General features: G+C 41.5%; 1 protein-coding gene across 12 annotated transcripts in view; it reads left to right on the top strand.

Annotated features, from left to right (window-relative positions):
* Window positions 1-21,780, top strand: part of OSBPL1A (oxysterol binding protein like 1A) — a 211,169-nt gene that overhangs the window by 108,030 nt on the left and 81,359 nt on the right. For 11 of the 12 annotated variants that reach the window (XM_060028802.1, XM_060028804.1, XM_069541326.1 and 8 more), the window contains one exon: window positions 10,646-10,808. The exons of the other annotated variant lie outside the window; for it this stretch is intronic. In XM_060028802.1, the coding sequence (XP_059884785.1) occupies window positions 10,646-10,808 (163 nt within the window). The remainder of the gene's footprint in view (window positions 1-10,645; window positions 10,809-21,780) is intronic. 12 annotated transcript variants of the gene reach the window in all.

The raw sequence follows: 21,780 nt of genomic DNA, 5'->3' as shown, positions 1-21,780 counted from the left end.
ATGAGGACATTGCATTTATACATATACACAGTTTTTCCATAAAAAATTTTTATTTAGTTATTTATTACTGAGAATATATCTTCTTTGATACATTTTTTCCCTTAGAGGTTCATTTAAAAAAAAAAAAAAACTAGTTCTTATAGTTCATTATTCAAACATGGTTTAGCCGAGACATGTTCAAAGCAGCTGTAATCTTCTATAGGGCAAACAACCCACACTAAATTGTTTTTTCATATCTTCAGCAATTTTTTCTGTCTTACAGCAGTATTTTCTGACAAAGGAATATATCTTAGTTTTTCATCACACTATTATCTGTCTACTATTTTTTTTTGTAATTTGAGAATAAGTATTTCCTCAAGTGATTTGTAGCTTTTTGTCTTTTCTGTTAAAAACCATTAAAGGAGTTGCTAAACATTTGATTACATTTAGTGAAGAAATTGAAAAGGTAAAGCTCTGGACTGAACGTCAGGTAACTTTAAACATCACTGAAGAAATTTGGGGAAGTTTATCTTCACCCTCTCGATGCTTAGCTTTTAAATGTTGAGACACATGTCATGACTTCATGTGCTCATTAGTTTATATCTCAAGGCATAATAATAACCCATAAATAGAGGGTGACCTGCACACATCCATATATCTATGTATTTGTATCCATATCCATATTTCATACGGTCTTCTGGAGAACCGGCTTCTTGTCATCTGATTATATGTGATCTGTTTTTACCAGGGTAGCTGACAGAGCTCCCACTGGCAGTAGAAGCCTTTGCTGTATTCCCTTTGTTCACTTTGTTAGCATCGTTAGTATCTTCGATCTGGATTTCCTTTGTGGTGCTCTTTACGTTATGGGTGTATTTTGTGAATTCACTGAAACTAGATGATACATTCTGTAAGTCCTCGTAACCAGGCTCTCATGAACTGCAGTGCATCCTGATACCCTGGAAGCAGTTGCTTCTGTCAGCCTCTGAGTGGTAGCCTCCACTCTTCCCCGAAGTTACTGTGCGTCCTGCACTTGACCCTGGACCAAGTGACCCGTGGACCCTGTGGAGGCACCGTTGTTGTTAATCTGTATATATCATATCTGTATATGTAACATTTGGTCTAATATTTTTACAAAAGTAAATATAAAAGACTTTATAATATTCCTATATCTCATGGGTACACACACTCCACTTTGGAGACTGTAAATGAAAGCAAGTAAAGAACCATTGAAAAGCTTAAAAGTAATGATGGGTTTGCATTTTAAGTAGGTGTACTGGGCAGGAATGTGAAGTGTCTTTTTGTCTTTTTCTCCTTCTAGACTATAAACTCTCCAGGGATTAACCAATCTCTTCTTCTGTTGATACTTTGTATCCCTAGCAGTACCTTGAAATAGTAGTACATGCCCAGCAAATATTTAACTAAACTGAAATTCTCCTGAATTGGCAATTCTTATCCAGAAGCCACATTAGAATAATTTGTGGAGTTTTTGAAACAGCATCACATGTATTAGTGTTAATATTAGCATTGAACAACAAACCCAAAGCCAAATAACATGAGCTTAAGTTAGAGAATTTCTTTTTCACCTTAAAGAAGATGGGAGGTAGGCAGTCTGGGCCTGGTGTGGCAGTTTCAGGTGTCGGCGGCTGTTCCAAATACTAAAGTCTAGTCAGGAGGAAGGAAGCAAGCAAGCGAGCAAAAAATAGGAGTGTGCCTTGCCCTTTAAGGAGACCGGGTGGATTCCTTACATCACTTCCATTCTTGCAGAACTTAGTCATGTGGCCACAGCTGCCAGAAAAACTGAGCAGTGGTGTTTCAGGTGGGAAGACTGAGCAATGGTGTTTAAGGTGGGAAGACTGAGCAATGGTGTCTAAGATGGGAAGACTGAGCAATGGTGTTTCAGGTGGGAAGACTGAGCAATGGTGTTTCAGGTGGGAAGACTGAGCAATGGTGTTTAAGATGGGAAGGCTGAGCAATGGTGTCTAAGATGGGAAGACTGAGCAATGGTGTTTCAGGTGGGAAGACTGAGCAATGGTGTTTAAGATGGGAAGGCTGAGCAATGGTGTCTAAGATGGGAAGACTGAGCAATGGTGTTTCAGGTGGGAAGACTGAGCAGTGGTGTTTAAGATGGGAAGACTGAGCAATGGTCTTTAAGATGGGAAGACTGAGCAATGGTCTTTAAGATGGGAAGACTGAGCAGTGGTCTTTAAGATGGAGGGCATTGGTAATCAACTATACTCCAATATAAAATAAAAATTAAAAAAAAAAGATGGAGGGCAGTGTAGCCAGCTGACAACTTGGGGTTCTTACTAAGGAAGAAGAGGAGACTAGATCTTGGGAGAAGTCAGAGTACATGGACCACATTCGTTCTTTTAAGTCCTGAGGCAGTAGGTCTGGGCTGAAACTGGACATTCTGATTAAAAACCAAACCAAACCAACCCTGTAGCTGCTCCACGTATACTCTTCACGGTGGAGTATCTCAACTCTAAGCCAAGTTTGGAACAGAACAGATCTTAAAAGAAAAGAAACTCTTCTCCTGGGGAGGGCATGGATTCAGCCAAGTTCCTAATCTGCCTAACAATCTTGCCATTTTACAGTGATGCCATTCCTGACAGGGGTCCAAGGGATGGTTTTAGCAAGTGCTTTGCTGTAGTCCAGGTAACTGCCTGCCCTCCCTTATTTATCTGGTCCATCAGTCTAGTAACCCCATTCCCCCAAACAGTGAGACCCTCTGCTTCTAAAATTCCTGATCGTGGATTGCCATCGACTGTGTTTAGGGTCTAATGGTTATTGGCAACACCATGGGTTGGAAAGCTTGTGGGCTTTGGCGTTAAAAGATCTTGGTTTCACTTTTTTATTCTTCTCCTAACCTTTGTCAAGTTACTTAAACTTTATGACCTACATATATGCCTTCCTCATAGGGCGGTTAGGAAGGTTTAATGAACAGTATGTAAAAGTGCCTTTTAAAATGTAAAGTGCTATGCGTATGCTTTATCAGTCATAGACAGAAACAGCCCTGTGTAAGCAGAACCATTGTTTACACAAATGCTTAGGAAGTTAAGCCCTGTTTTTTTGCTAGATGAACTCTCATACTAAAGTTAAGAATAGTGAGATTTTAAGCAACATTTTTGCTCAGGGTCGTGCACTTAAATTATTAGTTCTGGGATAAACTGTGAAATACTTGTTAATACTGGTTAAAGAGATTTTACCAAAAAAGTTATTTTGCATTGCTTCAGTCCCCCTCTGTTCTCTCCTATTACTATACACCCAAATGTTCTTCATTTTAAAATTCTTTTTCAAGACTTACTATTGAGCATGTCATATGCAACCATTCCAGGCACTTAGGGAATACAGTCATAAACAGCTATTTAATCGGGAGTTTGAGACATGATTAAAAGAATAGACTTTTTAAAATTTCAGAATCTTTATTGAGTAGGTTGATTTGGAATTTTACCATTTTCATATAGCCAACACTGATTTTTTACATTATATTGAAACTTGTTTGCCACAGTTTAATATATACTATTACGTGGCAGTTTAACATCCTGTTCTGTAATTTATGTGATACCTAAAAACCTTTTGAAATTTTTAATGCATTATACTATAATCTAGAATAATTTGGCGATTATACATTGCTGTAGTAGTGCGCTTAGGAATATAATTCTGTGAGCGCTCACTTCCGGAATGTGAAATGTACATGGTTATGGAAGTTGCACTTTATTGGAGTTGTTCCTTACGTGACGGTTACAATCCGTGTCAACTGATTCAGCTTTGTAACTGAAAGAGAAAATTATTATGAAATCTTACTTGTACCAAGTTATTTCAAATGCCAGAACCATTGAGCAAGGGAGTGGACTTCATGTGTATTGAATCTACTGCTGGTAGCATACCATGGAAGTGAACGGTACTTTTGTTTCAGAAGACATATTTCTCTTTTCTGCTTCTTTTTTTAAAAAATGTAAAACCGCAACTTAGTCGCATTGTTGTTTGTATGTAGCATTATTCTCCCATTGATTTTATTTCTATGGGAGGTTATTTTAATTTATTTTTTTCAATTAATTTTTATTGGAGTATGGTTGCTTTACAATGTTGTGTTAGCCTCCACTGCACAACAAAATGAGTCAGCCATACACATACAGATATCCCCTCCCTTTTGGACTTCCCTCCCATTTAGGTTACCACACTGCATTAGGTAGAGTTCTCTGTGCTATACAGAACGTTCCCATCCGTTGTCTATTTTATACATAGTATCAATAATGTGTATGTGTCAATCCCAGTCTCCCAATTCCTCCCTCTGTGGGAGGTTATTTTTAAATCAGACTGACAAAAATAGCTATCAGATAGTCTGGGTTTATATTGATTCTTCTAAGAATCACTAGCCCTTGCTTTTTAAACTCTCCATTTATTTACCATGTTTCTTAAGTGACTGTTTATTGGGCTCTGTCCTAGATATGGGAATAGGCAGTTACCCCCAAATTCCTCCTTGACTTAAAATGTCTGAAGATACATCTGGGAGTAATTGATTTAACAGATTATTAGCAGAAACTGCAGTTTAACAAGCTCCATTGAGGTCATTTTACTTAGAGTATGTCAGTAAGTCAGCAAGCAGGTAACACCCTCACCTTCATTCCCAAGGCAGAGCGCAGGGACAGAGAAGTATAGAGGTAATTCCCAGTGGGGTTTCCTTTTCTACTGGCTTGAGCCAGATTGAGGAAGATGGCAGTGCCCGTAAGAAAGGGGCTTTTTTTTTTAACGGTGCCAGGAGCAAGCCACAGTCTATTATGAGCAAAGGGAAAATTCTGGAACAGCTGCCTTGTGTTGGGTTGACCAGATTAGTGTGAAAGAGGCTTTGGAGGGCCTTGGATATGATCTCATTTGAAATCTCAGGGCAAGCTTTTCAATGCTGTGTATAATGTTACAGAGACTGGTAGCTTCTTACACATCACATGCCGGGACCTATAGGTTGAAGACCTCTGTTTCCTATTCTTTCTAGTTCTTATATGCACTGAGACAAAAGGAGCAACTAGAAGAAAACTTGGTTACACATACCTACTATCTGCGTCTGGGCACGTACATGCTGCTCTTTCTCCTGCAGCTAAGGATGAGCTGTCCGTGCCCTTAGCGAAGGCCAACTGTGTGGATTAGAGCCCATCCTTTCACTGCAAGTTCAAGAACATCATTCCAGCAGTTCTCTCCTTGCACTCCTACATCACTAACTTCCTCTCTGTTGAATCTTTCCCGTCGATGTAGAGACATGCTGGGTTGTCTTTCATAATAAAACCTACTGACCCCCACACCCCCTTCCAGCAATTGCCCCAATTTTCTCCTTTCCTTTTTAGCACAAAGAATAGGCTGTACTTGCCCTTTCCAAGTTTCCTTCTCTCATTTCTACTCACCCACTCCCGTCATGCCTTTGCCTTCAGCATTCTCTTAACGCTCCACTGAGCCTTTCCTTGTCAAGGTCACCATTGACCTCATCACTAAATCCAGAGGGCTTTTCTTAGTTCTCGTATCATTTGATCCATCATCAGTGTTTGACATGTTTAATCACTCGTTCCTCCTTCAAGTACTTCGTTTAGGCTTCCAGAATACCACACACTTCTGAGTTTCCTTCTCTCTCCTCTTTTTTTGTTTCCTTTGCTGGTTCTTTCTCGTCTCTCCCATCAGAAGGAAATCTCAGTCCTTGGATTTCTTCCTGTGTCTGTCTCACTTTCTCCCTTAGTGATTCTATCTAGTCTTAGAGCTTAAAACATAATCTATTTGCAAAGGACTCCCAGAGTTACATCTCTAGCCTGGACCTCTTCCCTGAAGACCTGATTTGGTTATCTAATTGTCTACATGACATCTGCATGAACGTCTCATGGTAACTCTCATGTATGAGTTCCTGATTGTCCTGGTCCTGCAGTCTTCCTGCATTGGGTAATGATGACGCTATCTTTAGTTGCTCAGGGCAAAACTATGGAGTCATCCTTGATTCTTCTCTCACGTCCCATAGATGAGCCTTCAGAATACATCCAGAATCTGACTACATGTCATCACCTCCATTGCTATTACCCATCTCTTACCTGGATTGTTGCAGTAGCCTCTTAGGGATCTTTTTGATTCTAAGCTTGACCTTCCCCCCAGGTCTCTTCTTCAGCTTATCAGTCAAAGACATTGTGTTAAAATGTAAATCAAATAATGTTACTTCTCTGCTCAGAACCATGCAGTGGCTCCTCTTGTCAGTCACAGTCAAAGCCAGAACTCCTATAGTGGTCTGCAAGCTCTCTGCAGTTCCCCTCCCCACCACAGCCTCCTTGCACATCCTACCTCATCTCCATTTCCTCCTATCAGACAAATCTGCTTGGTCACTGAGGCTTATTTATGGTTAAGTAAGTGTCTTTCTTAGTGAGAGGAAGGACTGAAAGAAAAGGCTTCAGGAACATAAGGAAATGTGTACCGTTGAAAAGGCATTGATGGGATGGCATAGAGGAAGGGCATTAGAGTCGGCGAAACCCTAAAAGTTAATGTGTGCGAGGGTGCTTTGTAAATCTGTAAAACAAAGCAAATGTATACTATCCATTCATGAGGATATGTTTCCGTACTTGATCGTGCCTGAGACCTGGGATCAGATCTTGATGGTCCTGCACCCTGGGGGTGAGAGTGTGATTCAGCCTGGCTGTGAACCTGGAATAATGTCTGCTTGCATTCACATGAGAGCTGCCCCGCCCAGAGCAGTGCTGTCGTCCTCAACGAGCAGAAGAGCCCTTACCAGCTGTAAATGACCAGGACCACTTTGCAACAGCTGTGTGGCAGTAGCAGGGAAAAGTCAGCATATTGTTGGTCCTCTAACCACGGAAATAAGTGCCAATGCAATTCCTTATCTAAGAAATAAAATTAGATGTTTTTAAATTCAAGATGTAGTATTTTGGTCATAAGCCAATATGTCCTTTGTTATAGCCACACATCCAGTAACAAAGAAGAAAGGAGAAAGACTAATGCTGTTGAACTGACCGGAGTGTAGCCAGTTGAAAGAGCTTAACTAGATTGATCATCAGGGCCAGAATGTCACGTAACCTGTAATTGGATAATTGGCCACAGTGTTCTCTGAATACTAATCACTTACTCCTGCTTAGTGGTGTGTCTTTGCCAGATTTCTTCATTGTCTCTGCCTGATTCAACCTCTCAGAAACATAGGTAAGTAACAGGGTGCTTTATAGAAGGAGAGAGCCGATGCAGTGTGTATTTACTGGCGAGCGCGAGACTTTTTAAGATGCTGAATTCTTTTGCTGGCATCCATTCACTGACAGAGTGAAGAACACTTTGGAAGTATTCACCGTGCATCTCACCCACCAGCATGAAATGGAGTAAGATGAAAGGGGGTCATGTTGAAGTGATGCGAGGAGATTACTGGAAAGGCTTGAATTTGCATTAGTCTTAAGGGGCCACAGACACAGAGCAATGTGTCTATTAAGAATAATTAATAATGTGTAACTATTAAATATGTGATGGTTCAGTCCTTAAGTTGTTCCTAACAAAAAGGTTGGCATTTATGTTTACTTGGTTATATGTTGATTTTTGTTGTGGCAGAGTGGCTGAGGGCATAGATTTTATATGTGAGTTTGAAGAATTCACAGACCCTATGCTAGAAATGGCCTAACGTAATTACAGACACGTGCTGGGCTTCACTGATTTTGTGAAGGAAGGAAGTTCTTTGTTCCCTTAATAAAAACTAGGGTAGTTATAGTTTGAGGATTTAAAAAACCATAGTCATATGCATGTATCAGTGCAAGTGTTGGTACACAGAAAAGTGAAGCACTGTGCCTGGAATTTCAGAGAGGGATCGCATAAAGGTACTGTTTCTGTTCCAACATAACTTCTAAGCTGGCAGATGAGAATTCAGAGACAGAGTTGAAAAGTAAGATGAAGATTTTATGCATAAGTTATCTAAGAACCTATTGAGAAATAGGTGGCGCTGCTAGAGTTCTTCCGTTTGTTTGTTTTGTAATTTGAAGACCACTGTGTTGAAGCCACCAGTTAGATTATTCGACAGCAGTAGCATCCCATAAGCTCCTTATGCAGAACTTGTACTCTGTATCACTTGATGAGTAGTTCTACACTAAACTAAGTAGTTCCAGTACAGGATATCCCCTAAGTGTTTCTGAAATACTGAGATTGTAATAGATTTGGAATGACACTGTTCCAGTTGATTGATTTAATTGACCAAAAAGCATCCACTGCAGTTAAGTATGTTCTTAGATGCTTCTTTAAAGCAACAAGAGAGCGCTTTACTAGTGCAGTGTTTGTGACACACCTACTCTCAGCTACATCACTTTACAGGATGGGGAGGTATTGCCATTTGGTGGGAAGTTTGAGGGTAAGGTACCTTCAGTACAGAAGATCCTGTTACGCTTGAAATTAATACAAGTGCCCTCAGATCAACTGACAGATAAAAACAAGGTGAAAACCAGAACTGTAGGTAGAGCCTCTTCTCTCCCTTCTGCTCCCACCCCTTTCCCTCCTTCTCTGAAGAGCAAGTGAGAACAGATGTCAAGGTGGCAGAACTGCAGGGACGCTCACTTTAAATGGATAAAGGCTCAGGATTTTGTGTATGGTTTTGTTGAGGGAACTTGATATTTTGGGGCCTCGATCATTTGTTTTGCCACTTTTCTGAAATCGAGATGACTTTAGGTACTGAAACTTACGTATTTGTTAACCAGAAGACATAATTTAGTTGATTCTTACATGGAAAGGTACAGTGTCAACAGCACATTTGCATTTTGATACTTGAACAGCTAAAAAAGAATAAAGCTAAAGGGAGAGGCGTGGGCAGGTGTAAAAGAGTTCGGATCTTCCTGCAGTGGTGTTTTTGGAATCTACAGCAGTGCTGATCTTTTCCATTCAAAGAAGGGTTCATTTTGGATATTGTGGTGAATTTTGTAGGCCTTGTTTATAGGTAAGTGAGTTGTTTAACATATCAAGTGGAGGAAGAACAGTTTTGTTTTGTTTTTTTTGGTCTAGGTTGACTTCAGCCATAGTAAAAGTATTTCCTCCTTGGAGATAAAATTTTAGATTATAGGAATATTTGCAATGCCTTAAAAATAATAATTATATAAATATTGAATTTTTTTCTGTTTTGCATGTCTTTTCTGCTCATTAGTGCTTACCATTTATTGCAATTTTTATTTCATTATTGCAGTTCTAATAAGAATAACCTCGTTACTGTAGTGATAGTAAATACTAAGATGCCTTGAGGACTGGAACTGTTCCCAAGATAATGAAGGTTTAGCCCTATTTTTGTTACAAACTTAGCATTTTGGTAGAACTGTATTTTAAGTCATATCCGGGATTCTTGGAGTGTTGTACCTAACGCGTGGCTGTGACGTCAGAACGTAGAGGGAGCTGCTGCATCCTTGGGGACCAAGGGGAGGAGACTGAGAGGGATGCCAGGAAGTGGGAGGCGAGGTTCAGCAGAGAGCAGGTGGGAGCAGCGGTGAGAGATTCGCCAGCTCCAAGACCCAGGAGCAGATGTTTTGACCAGGAGGAGGTTTCAGAGGTCACCCCATCTAGTGCCTTTCAAATTGTTGGAACAGCCCCTGCCTTTGGGCCTGGAGGGGAAAGTCAAAGAGGCTCCTGACCCAGACCTGGCATCATCCTGTGCAGTTCTGCTTCCTGAAACATCTGTTTTATGTGTTGAGATTACATTTGAGAAATAGGTTGAGCTGCTAGAGTTTTTTTGTTTGTTCTTTAATTTGAAGACCATTGTGTTGAAGCCACCAATTAGATTATTCGACAGCAGTAGAATCCCAGTTTTGTAGGTGAGGAAGCAGGCCCAGGAAACTTCTGAGGTTACCAGCTCCTCAGGCTGCTGCCTGAAGCGCCGCGTGGGCTCTAGAAGTTGAGGGAGATAACGGAATAGTTGTGGTTTTCAGAGTTCTGATACAAGGATAGGTGAAACTGTTCATACCAAATCTAGTACCTGCTGTTTTACATGAGAGTTAGGTTACTTACATTTTATATGGTTTTAGTTAACTGCAAGTTCAGATGCTATTGAATTAGATAGGAAGAACAGATTGTATCTTCAAAGGATTAAGGCTTTGCTTTCTCTGTAATCTATTATTTATTTTGCACACTAGATTCAAGGTAAAATATGGAACCAGAATCAAAATATGTAATTGAAAAATGGCAATTAAAATGTCATTACCTGGCCTCTTGTTCCCCCTCATTTGATATACCAACTATTTTGGAGGTGAACTGGAGGATTATGTCTTATGCTTTGATGTGGTACACATTTTAATATTTACAGTGGTTTCAATTCTTTATTTTGTTCAAAAACTGGTTTCTTAATTTCATGATTAATGTTGAATGAAATATTCTCTATTAAAAATTTTATATGATTTCCAAATTGGCTAATGCCCTTATACTAGGATCCTGATCATTTGAGCTGAATTTGTTTGCTAGTTCTTAATCTATTTTCATTAGCTGGCAGTGTTGTGAGAAAAGACCCCATGGGAAGAACAGAACTAGCTTAGTAATTTTGCTCATCCATCCATGTGTATGTAGCACGACTGTTTTCATTCCTGATGTTGCAATTGAAGTGGATCTGAAGTGAATAATTTTCATAACCTTTTGAGTAAGTCTATATCTCCTGTCACTCTGAAGTCTTTTTTGTATATCTGTTTTCTTCCAGGTGAGGAATTTTAAATTGGAACAGGAACAAGAAAAAAACAAAATTTTGTCAGAAGCGCTGGCGACTCTAGCCACTGAACATCATGAATTAGAGCAGTCTCTGGTTAAAGGCTCCCCACCTCTCAGCATCCTTAGTGAGGACGAGTTCTATGATGCACTGTCAGGTAATTCTAGAACCCTGCCGTCTGCGTTGTTGGTAATTCACAGTTGACCACCTAAATGTCTTCTTAGGGTGGATGTCACCTTGAGTTTCCTGAAATAAACAGATGGAAATGTATCACTTCAGCTCCCCAGATGACCTACTTTTTGTGTGACGTTATTAAGGCAGAAGCCCAAAAGTTTGAAATGAAAGTCATCACTGAGTCTGCCTTTGTTGACAGCGTATGCTGTGCTGGGGCCAGAGTGCGGTGAATCTGGTTTGTTCCTTTATTTGATGACTGCTAAATACCTCCTGGTGCAAGGTGCTATTATATGTTAAAGGGTAGGGAGATGGCTAGTTTCTATTCTCAGAGAGGTCGAAGAGTGAAGGACACACAGAAGAAGAGTTGACTACAGTGTGGTATGCTGTGTGCCAAACGAGAGGTGAGACCTCGGTGTAGCTGAAACAGAGAAAAGGAAGAGCTTAACTTGGCCTCAGAGATACAGGCCTCAGAGCGACGTAGCATACTGGCAGCGAGCAGGGACTCCAGAGTCAGATTCCCTGAATTGGAATCCTGCCCCTGACGCTGGTCAGCTGTGTGACCGTGGGCAAGTTCCATGACCTTCCTGGTTCTCAGCTCTCACATATTTAAAATGGGGATAATTATAGTTTCCATTTCAGTGGGTTGAGTCAGGATTAAGTGGGTTCACATGTGTAAGTAGTGTTTGGGACAGTGCCTGACAGGTACCACGTGTTCAAAAAATGGGAGATGTGTGTGGAGAGGTGAGAATGACTTTTGAGAGGAGGTACTGCTAAGTAGTTTTGACTTTTTAGGAACTTCCTTCAGAATTTTGAGGTAGATGTGGGCGGGGTCATGGAAGGAAGCCTGAGAGCGGGTGGTTGGAGATCAGCGAGATGGAAAACAATTCTTTTATGCGAAGAAATTAAGTGCTTATCTAAGTAGATGAACATATACAATTGATGGGTCTCACAAAACTTGACCATGGAAGCAGGAGACCTCAGTGGATATGGAATTAAAGGGTCAAATTAATGATAGGAAAGGGAAAGAAGCACAGTGAGAGGTTGTAGAAATGAGAACTAAAGAAGATTAGGTTAAGAAAGTTAAAATGGTGTGATGATACAGGACAAGGAAAATGATGTTGGTGGATATACAGAGAAGAGATTCTTTATAGAAGATAAACAGCACATAGGAACATTAATTTTAGAAGTGTGACATGATCAAAAGAAGCGGAAAAGCTAATTCTAATAGCCAGATTTGGGAATAATTAGAGAAAGGATTGTAATGACTATGATGATAGCAGTTAGATGCGGTGTTTGTGAAAATAGTGAGTCAGATTGAGAAGAGAATGTAGAGACCGGATGTGAAAGCAGTGGAATGAGTGGCAGAGGTAAAGGAAGCATTTAACCTGATTGACGGAGGAGGGAGGAGAGGGTGAAGGACACTTGAGGCTGCTGACATTTCTTCACATCAACTCTCTGCCATGTCCAGTCCTGGTACCGCCTGTATTCCTTCTGTTTGGGGCATCCAGAAAGGAAAGCTGCCAGACAGATTATTGGATTAAATGCAAAGAGGTCTGAATGTAAAAGAACCTAGACACTTCAGCTGCTCATCTTTGCTGTCCTTTTAAAAAACAAAGGAAAAAATTTAATTTTTATTTTAAAAAAGGTATTCGTTATAAATAATTCAATGTAAAAGTATGTATAGTGCCCAGTGAAATTTTCCCTTCATCCCTTACCCTAATTGTGCACTCTTCCTCAGAGATTCTTATTAACAGCTTGATAGATTCTCTTCCAGACCTTTTTAAAGCATTCGCGTGGACATATGCATGTGTACGTATGGGGTTTTTAAAGAATCATGAATGGAAGTAGCTGTATAATTGTTCTAGATCTGCTTTTTCATGTAACAGTGTATCTTGGAAATCTCTCCCATCAGTGTTACAACTCTAGCTCATTCTTTTTAAAGGTTGCATAAAAGTCAATGATGTGATTTAGTAGAGTTTTCTTAGTTATTCTCTTCCTGATAGACATTTAGCGGCTACTGTCATCTTTCTACTTCTCAGTCATATTTTCACATTTATTTCCATAGTCGTCTCCTCTGGGAGAAGGCGATAAGAAGAACTGCAGTCCCTGGGTCAGGATTGGCAAATGAATTTCATCTCAAGTGCCAATTCAGATTGGTTTGCAGTCAGTACTGCCTGCTTGATGGGTTGCTGTGTTGAGAAGGATCCCAAGGCTGAGTCCAGTGCCTAGCTTAGTCAGCGTGTTCCACCGTGGCTGGAGATAAGGAGCTAGAAGGACAGGTGCCTTGAGTTTACTCATCCCTGCCCTGAGTGACCCACCTGAGTTCTATTATATTTGCCTGAACATAGTAGCTTTTCTTTGGCCACTCCTACTATTTCCTACTACAAATCTTGGGAATCATTTGGTCCAGTGTAAAACTGTATTAAAATTACGAATCAGATGCCCAAGGTTGAAGTGTTGCCCTGCTGATGACCTAGCCACGTAATTCACTGAGATCATAAAAGCCTTCATTTGGGAATGACTTCATCTTCTCACTGCAGTCTACACGTTAACCTCCATTCCCTTTCCTCTTTCTCTTCTGTTACAAAAGAAGTGTCCCCTTTTCATTAAGGCCATTCCCTCCTGATTTGTTCGATACCCATCTCCTTGTGCCTTCTCCAGAACTTTTGTTTAGTTATTGCTTCTTTCATCTACAGTTTTTTTTTCTCCCAATTTTATTGAGAAATAATTGACTTACAGCACTGTATAAGTTTAAGGTATACAGCATAATGATGTGACTTACGTACATCGTGAAATGATTGTCACAAGAAGTTCAGTGAACATGCATCATCTCATATAGATACAAAATCAAAGAAATAGAGTAAGTTTTTTTCCTTGTGATGAGACTTCTTAGGATTTAACTTTCTTAACTTTCATGTATAACAACATACAGCAGTGTTGATTATGTTTACCATGTTATACATTACATCCCTAGTACTTATTTATCTTATAACTGGAAGTTTGTACCTTTTGAGACTACCTTCATCCATTCCCCCTCCCCCCACTCCCCACCTCTGGTAACCAAAAATCTCATCTTTTTCTGTGGGTTTTTAAAATTTGTTTTTGAAGTATAATTGACCTGTAACAGTACGTTAGTTCCTGTTACACAACATAGTTATTCAGTATTTCTATACATTTAAAAATGATCACCGTAAGTCTAGGCATCTGGCAGTTTGTACCTCTTAAGCTCCCTCACCTAACTCTTTCAATACCACATTATCTTAAATGCTAACTTAAAATTCCTGTAATAGTTTCCTATCGCTGCCATAACAAACTACCACAAATGTAGTGGCTTAAGTAATGCAGATTCATTCTCTGAGCTCTGGAGGTCGGAAGTCCTGCAGTCAAGGTGTTGGCAGGTCTTTGTTCCCTCCGGAGGCTCTAGGAGAGAATCTGCCTTCTTGCCTTTCTAGCTTCTAGAGACCACCTGCCTTCCTTGGCTCAAGGCCCCATCCTCCACCTTCACAGCCAGCAGTTTGACATCTTCCAGTCGCTCTGACTCTGACCTTCCTTCCTCCCTTTTATAAGGACCATAGCAATCACAGTGGACCCACTCAGATAATCCAGGGTAACCTCCCCATGTCAGGGGCCTTAACTCTGTCACACCTGCAGAGTCCTTTTACCGTGGAACGTAACACATCCACAGGTTCCACAGAGACTAGGTCGGCCGTCACTGGGGGCCATTGTTCTGACTACCGCAGTTCCCAAATTTATTTCTCCAGCCCTAACCTCTTGTGAGAGACTTACATACTGAGCTGTTTGCTGGATAAAGAAAAGATGAATTCTTGATCTTCCTCCTGGAGTTTGCTTCATTTTAGTAAGTGGCACCTCTTTCCTGTCCTAAAGCTGTAAACCTGGGAGTAGTTCATGGCATTCACGTGCCACCTCCATGAAACGCAGACCGGGGTCCGTCCATTCTACCTTCACGACCTACTTTGAATCCACCTATTAATATGTTCTGTTACTACAGGGTGCGGGTTAAAAGTGTAGGTGCTGCAGCTGGAAGGCTGTTGATAAGTGATGGCTCTACCAATTCCTGTACCCGTTGCGAAATGATTTCACTTTACAGTGCCTCATTTCTTCATCTGCAAGTAGGTCATAGGATTATTGGGAGGAATAAACTAATAAATATTTGTACTTAAAACAGTGCCTGGCACACTAGGGGGCTGCCCATTGTTCGCTCGCAGTACCGTCACCTGCGCTGCACACGCTCTTGTCCAGCCTCTTAACTGATCACTGTGCTTCCAGCCTTGCCTTACTGAGGTTCACGCCGTATACACCACCCACACTGATGCTTTGTAGACAATCACATCATCGCATTCCCCAGCCTAGGATCCTTCAGTGGCTCTTCACTGCACCTAGAATAAAATCCAGACTCCCTAGCGGGCCTTCAAGGCTCCTGACGTGACCCACACCTTGCCTGTCCCTTGTTCGTTCACTCGCTGGGCTCCAGCCACACCGGGCCTCCTCCATCCTCACAACGCAGCAGTGACAGAGGCTATTGGGTCAGAGGTAAGAGAGAACAAAAACAAGTATACAAACCTGTATTTCATTTAAAGCTTTTTTTAATTGCTGAATCAGAATAATAGATTAAATCAAGCCTATCCTAATATCAGTATTTAAAAGATGTGAGGGCTTCCTTGGTGGCGCAGTGGTTGAGAGTCCGCCTGCTGATGCAGGGGACGTGGGTTCGTGCCCCGGTCCGGGAGGATCCCACGTGCCGCGGAGCGGCTGGGCCCGTGAGCCATGGCCGCTGAGCCTGCGCGTCCAGAGCCTGTGCTCCGCAACGGGAGAAGCCACAGCAGTGAGAGGCCTGCATACTGCCAAAAAAAAAAATTTTTTTAATAATAAAATAAAAGATGTGAGAAAAAGGGTTTTAAAGATACTTCTCTTAAAATATTTCTAAGTTATTTTCACGAAATGCTTAAACTGCTTTTTTAAAGTCAGTTACAACTTGTTTTACTTCCTTTAAAATTAAGTCCATGCGACTTCCTGATTTCCCTTTAAAATTTTTTTCAGATAAGCAGAATCAATGAAAATCTAATACAGTGGGTGAGACAAAACTTGATATAAGCCTACAGTGTAGTGTATTTTTTTCCAGCCCCATGGATCTTTCGATTATTTAATTTTTTTCCAGTATGCCCAATGAGTTAAGATTTCATAAAATTCCATAAAGCAAACAGATGCTTCCTCACAACTTGGTTGAATTCCATCGTGTAACCTGATTAGAAGGAACTACATCTAATGAAGCGTCACATCTTGTCCTCATGGTGCGTGTGCTTAAGGGATGGAATAGTTAAATCGAGGGAGATTTCTGATACTACTACCTGTGAGTGAGCGCTTCCTGGGAAAAGGGCTAAACCTTCATGCGTGTTAAAGCAAAAGGTTTAATGAGAAACTAGAGGCTAACTCGTTCTGTGGGAAAATTCCATTTAGCTGGCAAATAAAGAACAGAAATATGTAGAAGGTACCACTTCAGGGAGGAATAGAGCAGCGCCTTCCACATGTTCCTTCCATCGTTCTGCCCTTTTCATTTCACCCTCACTTGATGCCACCCCCTTCTTCTACCAAAGCTCTTGAATATCTCTAAAGCATCAGCTCTCCTGGGTAGCCTTTCCTCACTCCCCCAGGCAGAATTAATGGTTTCTCCTTTTGTGTTCCTTCAGTTTACACCTCTTTCATAGCCCTTTGGTTGTATTGTGCTTGTCTCTTTATGATGGTAGAGACCCTATCTATTTATATTCCTGAGGTACTTAACATAGACTCAGAGTTGCTCTGTAAATGCTTGTTGAATGCAGGTTGTTGAACAAATGTCATTGATATTTCTGTCCTCCCTAAAAATATATTGGTTTTCAGTAAAGAGCACAAAAGAAGCAGTAACACTTGCGAATTTCACGTGGTCTGCATGCACCACTTTGGATGCTATGTGGAAGAGGAGGGGTGGGTGACAGAGGAGTGAGCTGGGATGAGATGTAATTAAAAGATAAAATTTGTTCTTGAGGAATTTATGATCAAGTTGGAGGTATGAGACTTGCTCCCAGAGCGGGGGCGGGGGGGGGGGATGAAAAAGTAGCTAAGGGGGAGAAAATTAAAGGTGCTTGGCTTTATGGATGTCCTAAGGCATTATTTTACCAGTTACCAGTTTTATTACCAGTTAAATAACTTAATGGCTGTTATTCTTTAGCACTGGTCTGAGATAGCAGTTTCACTAAAATTCCTGCCTTTTGAATGTTAAAACTTCAAAATGTATTGTCTTTCTTACTGTCTGTTCATTTTCCTTTTTAGAAACATGATGAGATCAGTTGTGCAAGAAAGCCTTTCTTGTTAGGTTTTCCTCTTAATGCTATTTTGGTTAAAATGTGCATGAATAATGCATACAAATCCAATAGTGTAGATTGGTAAAACCAGTAGAACGGTTATGTCACAAAATTGAAGCCAGCTTTAGCATTTCTCAGCAGTTGCAAGAGTCGATGCTCACATCTTTTTAAATCAAAGGTTTTAGAATGGAAAGCGTTAAAATAGCAACTTTGGTTTTGTCCGGAGGAGAGTTACATAGGAAGTTATGACCCATGTGGAATAATGTTTAATCCAATAAATACAACTGGTAATAGTTGAGAAAAGAAGTGACATCTCTGCTGACAGTTCACATAGAAGACGCAGGATTTGACCCAGGTGATCAGAGGTATTGGCAGGAAAGCCGAAGAGCACCGTGACCTTTTAGTAAAGGCTGTGTGCTCTGTTCTTTATGTTTCTGAGCCTGGTGTCCTCTTCTACAGTTTAGTTTTGAAATAACCTGTACAGTTCTTATCTGGGCCTTTTCTGTGAGTCTTTACTCTTGTCTGGACCTGCCTAGGATGTGGAGATCTCTCCCTCCTCTGTATTCCCAGCACTTTTTTCTCTGGTCTTTTTTTTTTTATTTTATTTTTGACGATTAGCCATACTACCTTGTTCTTGCCCTTTTTCTTGTTATATAACTTTTTGTGTCTTTGTTCCTCATCTTCCCCCAAGCCCTGCATTTCCCTTAAGGACAGAGACCTTGTTGTCTTAACTTTTGTATTTCCTCTGTTGCCCAGTACAAAACAAGTTCATTGGTTGATATGATGTGCAGCAAATTGAGTACCACAGAGTATGGCTGTTATTAAACCCCTTCTGTGTGTAGTATGGTACAACACTCTGGAGAAAATCTAAGTAGTGCCCGGGGCTCTTACTCTCGTTTTGTGTTTATAACATTAAAAAATTATCCAGCAGGGTTTCCCTGGTGGCGCAGTGGTTGAGAGTCCGCCTGCCGACGCAGGGGATACGGGTTCGTGCCCTGGTCCGGGAGGATCCCACATGGCGCGGAGCGGCTGGGCCCGTGAGCCGTGGCCGCTGAGCCTGTGCCTCCGGAGCCTGTGCTCCGCAACGGGAGAGGCTGCAGCGGTGAGAGACCTGTGTACCGCAAAAAAAAAAAAAAAAAAAAAAATCACTGTAAAACCATGTGCATTTTGTACTAGTGTTGAGAGCATGTCCTTAACCAGACACACTTACCCAGTGCCCACTGTGTGCAGTGCTTTGCCAGGCATGGCACTACCAAGGGAAAGAAGATTCAGCCCCTGAATCAGGGTTTCATAGTCAGTCCAGGGGAAGAGGCTGAGCATGGAAAGATGGGCACAATGTGACGTGAAAAGGGTTTGGGCCTCCAGCCCACCAGAGCTACTCACTCCCAAGATCAGCCCCCGGAGTTTGCCGTTCTCAGTGACTATATCTACGCCGTCATCTCAGTTTTATACATCCCACAATCTAACCACTGTCTCCTGTCTTTCAACCCATTCTCTTAAAAACCCTGATCCCAACATTTCTTTGACCAACCACAGTGTCTTCTCCATGTTTTCACTGTTCCTCTCTGCTCGTGTCCTTGTTCCGTCCTTACCAGCTCAGATGGCGCGGGCTGTCATATAATCGCCCCCCTGCCTTTCTCTCCCTGCACTGTGCTCACCCAGCCCATCCCTCCCCTCCTTCCGCACCGGTGCTCAAGTGACTGGCCACGCTGGCAGCTCTTGCTTGAGACCCACAGCTGTTTAATTTCTGTGGTGCCCTTTTGCTGCCCAGCAGTCCTACGTCATTTCCCTTGTCAGTTCCTTTTACATGCTTATTTCATACTTTTCTCACTTAAAATTTCTAATACCTTCATCCTCTGTCCTGCTCCATCGGAGGAGATTATTTATGTCACTGAGAAACTCCTCGTGTTTCCACTCACACACCTGGCTGTGTACATGTGTGGGCATATTCTGCTTCTCTACATCGAAGAATGTTATGTCCCTAACTGACGCCAGCCCCTCTGTACGTGCCTGGGATCCCAGTGCCTCTGACTTACATCAGGACATTAATGTAGCTCCTTCTTTCTCCCAGGTAATCAGTTATTCCTGATGCCCATCAGCTATCTTATCTTTCAGAATGCTGTATCTTACACAGATACCTTTGATCCACATCACTTTCCTCTTCTAGAATTCTTTCTTGAACAGCCTCTATTTATGTTTATTCTCACGATTCCCCTGCAGCCGCTCTCGACTAAATCACCGCCGTCCCATACTCAGCTGCCTAACTGAGTGGTCCTCTCTCAGTTCGCATCTTTGTCGGCCTTTCACCAGCACTTAAAGTTGTTGATTCCTCCTTCCTTCATGGAACACTTTACTTGCTTTCCAGAGTGCCAGTCTCTTTTGATTTTACTTCTCAGTTCCCTTTGCTTGTTGTCTTGTATCCTTCTGACTGTAGATGTTAGCGTGTCTTGGGATGCAGGCGTTGTTTTCTGCACTCACCCTTTAGATCCTTTGTACTCAGAGTGTGGTCTCCGGATCAGTATCGTCACCTTCACCTGGAAGCTTGTTGGAACTGCAGAGCCGCAGGCCCCAACTCAGACCTAGTGAATAAGAATTTGCATGTTTTCAAATCCGTAGGGGCTTCATATGGACATTAAAGCTTGAGCAGCTTGCCTTGCACGAGCTCATCTGGTCCCATGCCTGTGAATATTGTCCAAATTTTGCTAAGTCCAAAACTTTACGTCTCTAGACTCAGTCAGTCTTGCCCCCTGAATTTCAGACTCCTGTCTAACTGTCTACTTGGCACATTCACTTAAATATCTAATGAGATCTCCAGGGTGTCTTAGAATGTCCAGAAGAGAATTCTTGATTTCTGCTCACCAAGCCTGCCCCTCCTGTGGTCCATACTTTGGTAGATGGAGGATCTGTCTTTCAGTCCATCAACATTCACATTCAGTCCATCAACAAATTCCGTCAGCTCTACCTACTACATATAGCAGAGTCTGACCACTTCTCATCATTCCACTCCCACCACCCTGGCCCCCATCATCTCTCACCTGGTTTCTGACAGGGGCTTTCTGACTGGTCCCTCTGCTTGCACCCGCGTCTCCAGCAATATTTTAAATAACAGCATTCAGAGTGATCATTTCCAAACGTGAATCTGTTCATGTCAGTTCCCTGCATGGAACCCTCCAATGGCTTTGCTTCCTGGCTGGAATAAAAGCCAGAAGGCCTCGTTCTGGCCATCTGCCACCTTCTGAGATCTGCTCTGTCCTCCTCACTCACTTCCTTCCATCACTGGCCTCAATGCAAGTTCCTGGGCTTGCCAAGCATGTTCTCTTCTAGGCCTTCACTTTCCCTCTGCCTGGAGCTCTCTAATCCCAAATGTCTACAGTGCTTACTCCCCCACTTCCTTCCTTTTTCTGCTCAGAAAGACCTTCACTGTATCATTTTCTATCCTTTTTCTCTTGCCTTTAAAAAACCCAAAAAACAAAAAACAAAAAATACAGCATCTTTCACACATAATGTTCATTCATTTGTAGATCTTCTACAAGTAGAATATAAGCTCCTCAGTGAGAGAGGCATTTTGCTTAGTGCATGGATGCATCCCAGCCCCTACACTAGTGCTAGACAGACGGAGAAGGAGGCGCTCAATACATATTTATTGAACAAGTAAATGAATTAGCGTCACCAACTCATACGTAAGGAGTGTTACAGAAATTCAGAGGAGAGGCAGCTAACTGCTTGGGAGAGTTGGGGAGAGCATCACAGAATAAGCGATGCTTGAGGGGTGTTGTGAAGAGTCAGGAAGGAGTTCTCCAGACGGATAAGATGGTGGTCAGATATGCTTTGTGGAACAAGAAAACACATGCAAAGGTAGAGAAAAATAGTTTTCAAAGACATCATGAAAATGCACTATGGCTGAGGCAGGGGTGAGCGTATTGGATGCTGAGAAATAGTGATGGGATGAAGCCAAGAAAGTAATTTAGGACCAGCTTGTAATGAGTCTTGTGAGAAGATTCTGCTGAAGATTTTTCATTTTAGCCTGTTAAGTGGTAGGCAGCCGACAAACGTGATTAAGTATACAGAGTGATGTCAGATTAGTATTGAATATTTTATAAAGTTTTTTTTTTAGTAAACATTGTGGAATTTTTATAATATTCTTGCATTATATTAAGAATTGGAAATTCAAAGAAAATAAGACATGGTCCCTACTTAGGAGTTTACATTCTATTAGCATATGAGTATTTTAGGAGTAAAGATTGATTTGAGGTCCTAGTGTCCTAGATGAGAGATGACAGGAATTTCCATAAAAGCAACTTAAGTGAGAATGGGAAGTTTCAGTTCCTCCCTTTATTGCTTTAATGAATACATATCCTGACCTTTGTCCCTCAAAGAAGCCTGGTTGACTTTCTTGACTTGATGAAATCCCTGCTGTAGGCTCCCCATGCATCATAGTCCCATAGCATTTCCTGTAGTTGAAGTTTTGTATGCTTATGTTTTTTTGTCAGCCCTGCCACTCAACCAGACTGTAAATCCCTTAAGGAACTTTGCATCCCTAGCAACTTACATAGACTTTGGCACCTGTTAGGAGTTCAGATATTTGAGTGAATAAAATTT

The sequence above is a fragment of the Delphinus delphis genome, chromosome 13 (assembly GCF_949987515.2).
Source record: "Delphinus delphis chromosome 13, mDelDel1.2, whole genome shotgun sequence".
NCBI classification, from domain to species: Eukaryota; Metazoa; Chordata; class Mammalia; order Artiodactyla; family Delphinidae; genus Delphinus; species Delphinus delphis.
Note: the sequence above shows the minus strand (reverse complement) of the source record. Positions and strands in the feature narration are given on the sequence as shown.